We start from the raw sequence: 10,000 nt of genomic DNA on the forward strand, positions 1-10,000 counted from the left end.
CCTGGAACTCACTTTGTAGACCAGGCTGGCCTCGAACTCAGAAATCCGCCTGCCTCTGCCTCCCGAGTGCTGGGATTAAAGGCGTGCGCCACCACGCCCCGGCTGTATGTGTATTTTGCTGCATTTACAACTGCCTGCCTGAAGAAGGCATCAGTTCCCCCTATAGATGGTTGTGAGTCCCCATGTGGTTGCTGGGAATTGAACTCAGGACCTCTGGAAGAGCCAGTGCTCTTAGCCATCTCACCAGCTGCCAGGGGACATTTCAAAGATGGTGATGGTGGACCCCTTACTCATAAGAGATCTATTTCAAGACCTCGGCAAATGCTTAAAGGAACACATTTTGCAGGTGTGCGCGCACACACACACACACACACACACACACACTTATTGTGGTGGTGAATTCCCCTGGGAGCTTTAAAATCCCACAGTGTCTATCACAGGGAAAGCCTGGCCTTTAGGATAGGCCTATCAGTAAGATTTCTGGTAGCGAGCATGGACCTCCAAACCCTTTGGATTTGCAATGACACGGTGGTTACTAAGAGGGTCCTCCAAGTCAGCATGAGAATGTCTTTAATTTTACCCTGTGGGCATGGGTGTGGGTGTAGAGTGTTTTTCCCACATGCTTGTGCACCGTGTTCATACTTGGTGCCTAAGGAGGCCAGAAGAGGGTGTTAGATCCCTTGGAGCTAGTGTTAAGAGCCAGTGTTAAGAGGCACTATGAACCAGTATGCGGGTGCTGGGAATTGAACTCAGGTCTTGTAGAAGGGCAGCCAGTGCTATTAACAGCTGAGCCTCCTCCCCACCTCAAAGATGTTGATCTTCTTTGAAGCCTCATCTACATTTTTCTGGTATTAGGCCACCAGGGCATTGGATACGGACTGTTGGACAGCATGAATCTGAGCCACATGACCCCACCCTGGATGTCCTCACCAGCAAACCACTCCTTGTCCAGAGCTGACCAGCTCCAGTAATGTAGTTCAGTGTGGTTCCATCACCACCAGGGGGCGCCTGTTCATCTCGATAAAGTGTTTGCAGGTTGCACTGTACCATGATTGCGGTCTTCTGAAGATCTGCATGCACTGGAGAGGACGCTTGGCTGGCCTGGCTCCGCCAGCAGACCCAAGCCCTCACCACACGCGGCTGCCGTTGGTAGTTTAGGCTGCTTGTCAGTGTGCCTGGATTTAGAATCACCATGGAGACACATGGGTGTACCTATCAGGATGTTTTCAGAAAAGTTTAAGTTGAGAGGAATGACCTGCTCTAAATATGGGCTGGGCTCCCTGATTGGATAAAAGGGAGAAATACCTTCTTGGGGTGTTGGAGGAAGAAATGGGGTTTGAGAGCCAAGAGCAACTTTACCACACCAATGTTCAGCTAGTGGGTGGCAGGCAGGAACTGCTCTTGAACAGCTCTCTGCTTGCTGACTTGATGTGACCCGCGGCCTCATGCCTTCCTTGTGTACGTGTGCAAACATGCATTGCATTTCATATGTGATAAAGCATTAATAAATAACACCACCACCACCACCACCACCACCAACACGTTATAACAGTTAAGATAGGGGCCATCAAAGTGGCTCAGCAGATCTGAGTGTTCAAAGTGCGTGCTGGGAAAAGCTTGCCAAGCTGTTTGACTCCCAGAACCCACAGCGAAAGGAGACAACCAATGTCTGTCTGTTTGTCTTCCCCTGTGTGTGTGTGTGTGTGTGTGTGTGTGTGTGTATGAGAGAGAGAGAGAGAGAGACAGACAGACAGACAGACAGACAGACAGACAGACAGACAGACCTTGGAGTTATAGAAAGTTGTGAGCTGCCATGTGGGTGCTGGGAATTGAACCCTGGTCCTCTGGAAGCGCAGTCAGTGTTCTTAACTACTGAGCCACCTCTCCAACCCCACATCTCCCTTACTTTACTAAGCTACAGCTCTCACCTTTTCACTTACATGGGTGTTTCCAAGTCTCCTCCTCTTGCCCTTTGGGGCCACTCTTAGTTAAAACAAGGGTCACTAGAACACAAGCACTCAGTGCAGTGACAGTCCAGGCCAAGTAGCAGCTCAGTGACTGCACAAGCGGGTGGCAAGCATGACATGACACACCAGGCAAATAGATGACTCACATCTGGGGCAGGAGATGGTGTGAGTCAAGATGAGCTCTCCCTAGGAGGCTCAAAACAGTGCAAAATCCAAAACTTGCTATCCTGGGTGTGGTGACCCATGCCTACAGCCCCAGCTTCAGGAATGTGAGGCAGGAGGATCACTGAATTCGAGGCCTTACTTGGCCTACTTACTATGTCTGCCCTCCTCGAGCCTTGGGTTCAATTCCCAGCACCAACTGAACCAGGTACGATGGTGCTTGTCTGTAATCCAAGCACTATGGTTGTGAAGGCTTGAAGATCACAGTGAATTCCAACCCAGCCCATGCTACATAGTGAGACTCTGTCTCAACTCTTCTTGTAAAGTCTTGGGATCACTCCCCAGCACAGAATTAACTAGGTGTAATGGTGCTTGCCTGTAATCCCAGCACTGGGGAGGTGGAGGCAGATAGATTAGACATTCAAGGTCATCCTCAGACAGAGTGAATCCTAGGCCAGCTTGGTATACATGAGACTCTGCCTTCTCCNCCCCCCCCCCCCAAACAATACAACAAAACACCTCTGCCCTCCGAATTATTTTTTCTGGAATTTTCTACTCGATATTTGCAGGCTGAAGTTGATTCAAAGTACTCAGCTATGGAAGATGCAACCTAAAACGACATACCTGCTGCGCTCCTCTTGGAATTTGTAGCTCACATTCAATGCCAACTTTCTTTGGCGGGGAGACTTGGGAGGGTCTGAGAGCCCCGAGCATTGTGCTGAAAAGACTCGATTTCGTTCTGGCATTCTGCCGCCAGGCGGCGCTGCTCTGAAGAGCCAGGCAGCTACCTGCTGGAGCCCGACCTTCCACCAGGGGGCGGAGGTCTCCAGAGAGGCCCTCCCGGCCCCGCTGGCCTCGGAGCCAAGTCTTAAAGAGGTGCCTGGACCCAAGCTTCTCCTCAGCGACTGATGATGTCAAACCGTACACTTCTGTGATTGGTTTAGCCGAGATGAGCCGGGCAGCTATTGGAGATGCTCTGTCGAAACGTGATGGATCTGGAAGGGAGCTGGGCACCCCGGACTCGAGTGGTAGCTCCCATTTACTGTGGGTGTTAAGGTATGGAGCATGAGCAGAAGTCAGGAGCCGTGCTGCTGAGGCTGCTGCGCCTTCTGTGGCTGCTGCCCCACTCCTGGGCGGTGCTCGAAGGTAAGACGCTGGCTGCCCTTGGCGTGCGTCCCGAGGGCGGTCGAGCCCAGGGGACTCAACAGAGGACATAGATGATCCTTGGACTTGTTGAATGCTGGGCGGGGCTCTGTGGCAGTGGAAAGGGTAACAGACCCTGAGGGAGAGGGCTGCTGTTCACGAATGGCAAACAACCCATGTATTTCAAATGCTCTGTCTATGTGCTAGCCACTTTTCAAATGAAGAAAATGAGACTTTGCTGACTTAAAGGACCTGGGCATGTTCACCAAGTGGGGAAATGACGGAGCTGGGGTTTGAGCCAAATAAGAGTTATTGCCAAGCCTTGTGTGGTGGTGCAGGACAGTAATCCCAGCTGTCAAAGTGGAGGCAGCATGGTCAAGAGTTCAAGGCCAGCCTCCGCTACATAGCAAGACTCAGCCTCAAAAGTCCGCGAAATAATTTACATTTTTCCAATAGGGATCCTACCGTAGTCTGTTGTCAGCTCACATTCTTGACATGTCTCTTAGTTTCTTCTCCAGGAAGGTGGGGCAGGGTGTAAGAACAACCTGGAAGGTCCCTCTCACAGTATTTGTTATTCTGGGTGTTTGCTGAAGTCTGCTGTCTGGGGGATTCCTGTCAGGAGTTTCAAAGAAGATTGTTATTTCCTGCAGCCAGGGGTTCAGGCCCCCCAGTTCTGTCAGCGCCAGGTCTGGAGTGTTTAGGTCGGGGAACAGGCTGTCAGAGGACCAGGCGCCGCTGAAATGGCCAAGCAGGTCCAGAACTGGCTTACCTTTACACTGTGTCTGGGGTAGCCTGGGGCCACATCATTGTGGTTTAGGGAGGCCATGGCCCTTCCCCACACCCCTCAATTCGGGAACCCCATCTGTGGCTCCTGGACTAGGTGAGGGTGTCCACTGTGCTGTGGTCCTGGGCTCGGTGAGGACCTGAGGGTGACTCCATGGCTGGCGCCTTTGAGCCGTACGCAGACTGGAGCAGCAGAAGGGCTTGGCCTATTGCTGCCTTCCGGACACTTTTGCTTTCTTTTTGGTTTGCTTGATTTTTTGAGACGGAGACTGGTGAACCCCAGTCTGGCTGTACACAGCTAAGGGTGGTCTTAGACCTTGGATCCCCTGCCCACAATTCCAAGGACTGGCATCACACGTGTGAGTCACCATGCTTGACTACTTCCCAGGTGTACACAGTTGCTTTTGTATGTGTAAGGAACTTTGGAAAGATTCTTTGATCCCCCCCCCCCATTGGGAGGAGGAACTTAAGCAGCAGGTATAGAGGGGTTGGTCATGTCTCTGCTGTACCCCCAATACAGAGACCTCGTTGTGTATGTGTCCAAGCCCTGAACTCACTGTCTCTTTGCAGCGTCGACCCCGGTGCTGTGGGATGGCCCACAGAACCACACATTCCGGCACACTCTATTCTGCCAGGACGGGATCCCCAACATAGGGCTCTCCGAGACCTACGACGAGGACGAACTCTTCTCCTTCGACTTCTCCCAGAACACCAGAGTGCCCCGACTGCCTGACTTTGCTGAGTGGGCTCAGGGACAGGGAGATGCCTCTGCCATTGAATTTGACGAAAGCTTCTGCAAGATGTTGATGCGGGATGTGAGCCCGCAGCTTGAAGGTCAAATCCCAGTGTCCAGAGGTCAGGGACAAGGAGTGGCATTTGGGGGTGGGGGGAGGGCTGCCGTCTTACTCCCCCCAACTTCTCCACACCATCTCTCACCTTTCCCGCCTCCTGGCTCTGCTTGGGTTTTTCTTCTCTACACCGACACTTCTCTTGTCCGCTACAGTCTGTGCCATGTTCTGTGGTGGGGAGGAGGCAGCTGAAGGCATTGAAATCTATTGAACTTCATGACCCCACTGCATGCATTCCCATTACTGTGCCGGGCAAGATGGAGGGATGAGCTTGTGTTTTAACAAGAAGCCAGTGTCAGATGCCAACCTGGCTACAGACAGGAAGTTAGGGCAGAGGGGTCGGGTCCGTCCGCACAGTGTCCTAGCTGCGGTTTTGCCGGGAAGACCCTTCTTGGAACCCCAGATGTCCTCATCTCTGTGCTGGTTCCTTGTCTGCCCTCCCCTACACCCGTCTAAGCCGCGGCGCTGTCTAAACTTTCCTCTTCTCCTGATACCCCCTCCCAGGTTTGCCTGTGGCGGAAGTGTTCACACTGAAGCCCCTGGAGTTTGGCAAGCCCAACACGCTGGTCTGTTTCGTCAGCAACCTCTTCCCACCAACCCTGACCGTGAACTGGCAACTTCACTCGGCCCCTGTGGAGGGAGCCAGCCCCACGTCCGTCTCAGCCGTCGATGGGCTGACCTTCCAGGCTTTCTCTTATTTAAACTTCACACCAGAACCCTTTGACCTTTACTCCTGCACCGTGACACATGAGATTGACCGCTACACGGCAATTGCCTATTGGGGTGAGACCCTTTTCCGTGGAAGTCGGTCCTTCAAGGGGCAAAAGAGGCCCAGGCCTGTGGGAGGGGCCCTCTAATTTTACTTGGACTCCTTGAGTCTAGTCTCCACTCTAGCCAACTTCGGGCTTCCATGATCCGATTCTTTCTGTTATCCCGGATACCCAAGTCCCTCCGATGGAGTGCTCCCCAGAGGGTGGAGTGCTCCCCAGTTGGGCCTCCAGGATGACCTCTCCCTTTCTGCTCTAGTACCCCAGAACGCCCTGCCTTCGGATCTCCTAGAAAATGCACTGTGTGGTGTGGCCTTTGGCCTTGGTGTGCTAGGCATCATCATGGGCATTGTCTTCTTCCTCTGCTCCCAGAGACCGTGCTCAGGTGGTAAGTCACTCGGGAAGGTCAGGGAACCTGGGACAAGAGTGCCGTGTCGGTGTGTGCCAGGATTCAACACTTGGTCTCAGGGTGTGTCGGTGTGTGCCAGGATTCTCCACTTGGTTTCAGGGCCTGACCTGTAAGCAGCAGGCTGGGGCTCTATCCTGGTATCTGGGGACCCTGTTACAGACACAGTTATTTGGGAGCACAGAAAGAGCTGGGAGCAGGGGATGAGGGGATCTGAGAAGAAGGAGAGTCAGCACTCCGTTGGGGGTGCTGTGAGCCCGGGGACACTTCAGGAAGGGAGAGGCTCCTAATGGTGACTTCCCTGCACTCTGCTCTCCCTTCAGACTGATTCTTCCCAAGGAGAGCTTGGAACAGCACAGGCCAGGCCAGCAGGGATGTCCAGGCATCTCGTGCCTACCCAAGGTCTCTCATCCCAGCCGAAGTCCCCGGGATCTCTTGGGGTGTGTTTCAGCGTGCAGGTGTCTCAGCTGAGGGTTCCGCTGTCCCTGGACTTGCATCCAGAAGAGCCTGCATCAGGAGCCCCGGGCTCCACCTGACCACTACCTTATACCTTCCCTCTTCCAGGAAATAAACTTCGTTTCTTAATGTCAGCGTGACCTCTCCCTCCACATATTAGACAAGCGTCTACTTCTAAGCGCACCCCAGCCCACTGTACCTTCTTTTTAACTCCTGGAATTTGCTTCTGGATCTGACCTGAGTGGCTTGTCACTTCAGATTCAGCATGCCTTAACCTGGACACAGCTCATTAGGGAGGGAAATGGGAAAACCCCTCTCCTCAGCCAAGCTCGGGTTCCCTTGTCTCAGCGTAGCCGCCAGTGCCTTTTATCCCATCCGCTTGCGCACGGGAAGGCAGAGTTTCCAATAATCTGCTCACAAAGCAGTTGAGGAAATTGTATGTGTTTCTTTGGTTTCCCCCATGCTTTGTTGCCAGTGAACCCGTTTATGCCTTCTGCCTTGAGGAATATCTAGCTCCCCCCACCCCTCGGGTACCTGGGAAAACTGTAGCTCAGGGCGATATGCTCCCGCCTCCAGCCTCTAGCTGCTCTTTTGATTGGTCAGACCAGTTCTGCGCAAACAAACTCTCTGAGCCCCTGAAGTGAAGTGGGAGCAGCGGTGAGGGTGAAGAAGCTCAGGTTGGTTCCTTCACCAACCCATCCAATGGCCTCTTGAACTTTCTTTCCTAGGGCGCCTGTGCGGCTTTGTCCCGGGCAGACGGTGGGAGCCAGCGGCACAGGACTGCTGCTGCTAAAGTGTTTCACACACATTTTATTCCTTGCTTTCTGTGGGACACAGGAGTTGTTGCAGAGGCGGTTAAGGCTAGCTCACAGAATTAGTTTGGTATTGGCAAGGCCATCTCCGTTTTACTTTTCGTATCATAGTCTAAGGGACATACATCATCTAGTTCTTCCCAGGCGCTGGCTCTTTCCCCAGACCACGTCATTTCTAAGAGCAGAGTGTGAACTGATAAAGTCCTTGGGAACGCATGACTGTCAGTTTCCCTGTGTGCTCTTCAGTGAGTGACTTACTGTCTCTGTGCCTTCATGTCAACTTTCTGTAAAGGATGGTAACAACTGCGTCTCCCTTGTAGAGTTGTTATAAACCTAATGATTATTAACTTACTCACGCTTGTGATGTTTTTGCATGTGTGTGGGTGCACAGCCTTGTGGGAGGTAGACACCAGGAATCCTCCATCCTCTGTCCATCTTCCACCTCACTCACCTCAACAGTCTCATTCGAACCTAGAGCTCACCCCCTGGCTAGTGTTGCTGTCCAGCCTGCTTGGAGCACTGCCCCCTCTCTGCCTCAGGAGACTGGGATTACTAGTGCCCGCCATGGCTTCCTGGCCTCTCCATGGGTTCTGGGTATCAAACTCTGGTCCTCATGCTTGTGTGGCAAGAGCGATCTCCCCGGCCCCTCGTGCATGCTGGGTAAGTGCTCCAGCCACTTATCAGCACCCCAGTCCTTCTGTGATCTTAATCTGGGGACTGCTGAGAGCAGTTATACACGGAGAAAGGGCAGGATAACAGCATTGTCACCAACTGTCTGCAGCCTCACAGAACTTAGTGACATCAGGAACTTTCTTCTGCCTTCATTAAAACAAAACAAAACAAAACAAAACAAAACAAAACTTGTGTGAGTGTGGCCATTTTGCCTGCCTATATATGTGTGTGTGTGTACCATATACATGTCTGGTGCCTTCAGAAGCAAGGAGAAGATATCAGATCCCCTGGTTCTGGGATCACACATGGTTGTAAGCAGCCACATGCATACTGGGAATCAAACTCAGGTCTTTTGGAAGAGCAGACCGTGCTCTGGACCACTGAGCCATATCTCCAGTCCCCTGTTAGACTTTCGACTCTATCTTTAGTATTTGATTTTCTCCCTTGGAGATACTTTTGTTTTTATTCTCATTTTACCTGTGTGGGTCTGTTCTACATCACTTTCTACATTTTCCTAGTTTCTGTTCTTCTTCAAATGAACCCAGCAATTTCCTTCCAATCAAAACGGAAAACCCGACGAGGTCTCACTGTATGGCTCTGCCCAACCTGGAACTTACCACATAGACCAAGCTGATCTCAAACATACAAGAAATTTACTGCTTCTGCTTCCCAACTGCTGGGACTAAAGATGTGGCACTTTTCCAGATGTTCACCCGCTGTCCTTAGCTCTAGATGACTCCTCTCTGGACCTTAGAGGATGGACTAAGATTAGATGCTCACCCATCGAGTGATATGAGTGCCACACGGTCCCCAGCTGGCCTCCAGCTTGCTGTGTAGCTGAGATGATCTCCCCCACCCCCACCCTGGTCCTCTGCTTCCACCCCTTCCAGCTGCTGGGATTACAGGCAGGCACCACCCTGCTTGCCTCTCTCCTCAGCCATTCTTGCATCCAAGTACGAGCCAGGCGGACTCTGCTTAGCTTCGAGACTGGATAAGGTTGAGTGCATTAGGGTGGAGGGTCCTAGGACCCCGAGCTAGAAGCATCAAAAGCTGACTTTAGCCTGGTGTTCTCTTTCCCTTTTCTTTGAGTTAAAGTCTCATGTAGCCCAGGCTGGCCTTGAACTCCCGATTTAGCTCAGCCTAAGTGTGAATTCTTGGTCCTCCTGCCCCTCATCCCCAAGTGCTGGGATTGCGTGGATGTGGTTGGTGCCTTCGAGAGCAGAGGTGGTTGCCAGCAGAAAGCTTGGGCAGCCCTCATTCCTCATTCTTCTCTAACAGAACCATGCCTGTCTGCTCTGTGGCTTGTTCCCATGTCAACCAACTGCAGCAGGTCCATCCCACACTCAGCTCCTGCTGCCACCCCCAGTCCCTGCTCTATCTTTCTTAGAATTCTCGGGACTTCCTAAGGAACACTTTGTTTCCTGATTTTACACATTTTACGTGTGTGTGTGTGTGTGTGTGTGTGTGTGTGTGTAGGTAACCAGCAATCTTGTAATCTCCTCTTCAGAGGTCAGAGGGCAGCTATTAGAGCTGCTTTTGTCCCCACTAACACCCAGAGTCACTGGCGACGGACGGGGTGGGCGCCAGCAGGCTCTCGTGGCATCGGCTTTTTGTGCATGGATCGTGAAGCTGAACACTGCCCACAGGCTTCTTTCTCAGTTACTGATTCAGACAGCCCTGAGACAGAATCTCAGCAGTAGCTGAGATGACCTTGACCCTTGGTCTCTGGCTCCCACCCTAAGCACCCGGACTTGGGGATTCCAGCACACCATTCTGTCAATGTTTTAAACTGTATGTCCAGCTTTTCCTTATGATTTCTGGGAATATGATACTCTCTGCAACAACTTAGGACAGAATGGATGCTAAAAGTACCTTCTGCTATGCACTGTGGGACAAAACTGCACTCCCAGCATCTGGGATGCTGAGGCAGGAGCATCGCCAAAGTTCAAGGCCGTCCTAGGCTGCATAGTGAGGCTCTAACAAA

General features: G+C 52.1%; 1 protein-coding gene across 2 annotated transcripts in view; it reads left to right on the plus strand.

The window, feature by feature from the left end:
- LOC110335630 (class II histocompatibility antigen, M alpha chain) overlaps positions 1-6,684 on the plus strand; it is an 18,457-nt gene extending 11,773 nt beyond the window's left edge. For both annotated transcript variants that reach the window (XM_029531183.1, XM_029531182.1), the window contains exons 2-6: positions 2,699-3,275; positions 4,626-4,910; positions 5,408-5,686; positions 5,930-6,058; positions 6,400-6,684. In XM_029531183.1, the coding sequence (XP_029387043.1) occupies positions 3,188-3,275; positions 4,626-4,910; positions 5,408-5,686; positions 5,930-6,058; positions 6,400-6,404 (786 nt within the window). In that variant the 5' untranslated portion in view covers positions 2,699-3,187 and the 3' untranslated portion in view covers positions 6,405-6,684. The remainder of the gene's footprint in view (positions 1-2,698; positions 3,276-4,625; positions 4,911-5,407; positions 5,687-5,929; positions 6,059-6,399) is intronic.
- The last annotated feature ends 3,316 nt before the right edge of the window (positions 6,685-10,000 follow it).

This window comes from Mus pahari, chromosome 18, assembly GCF_900095145.1.
Source record: "Mus pahari chromosome 18, PAHARI_EIJ_v1.1, whole genome shotgun sequence".
NCBI lineage: Eukaryota > Metazoa > Chordata > Mammalia > Rodentia > Muridae > Mus > Mus pahari.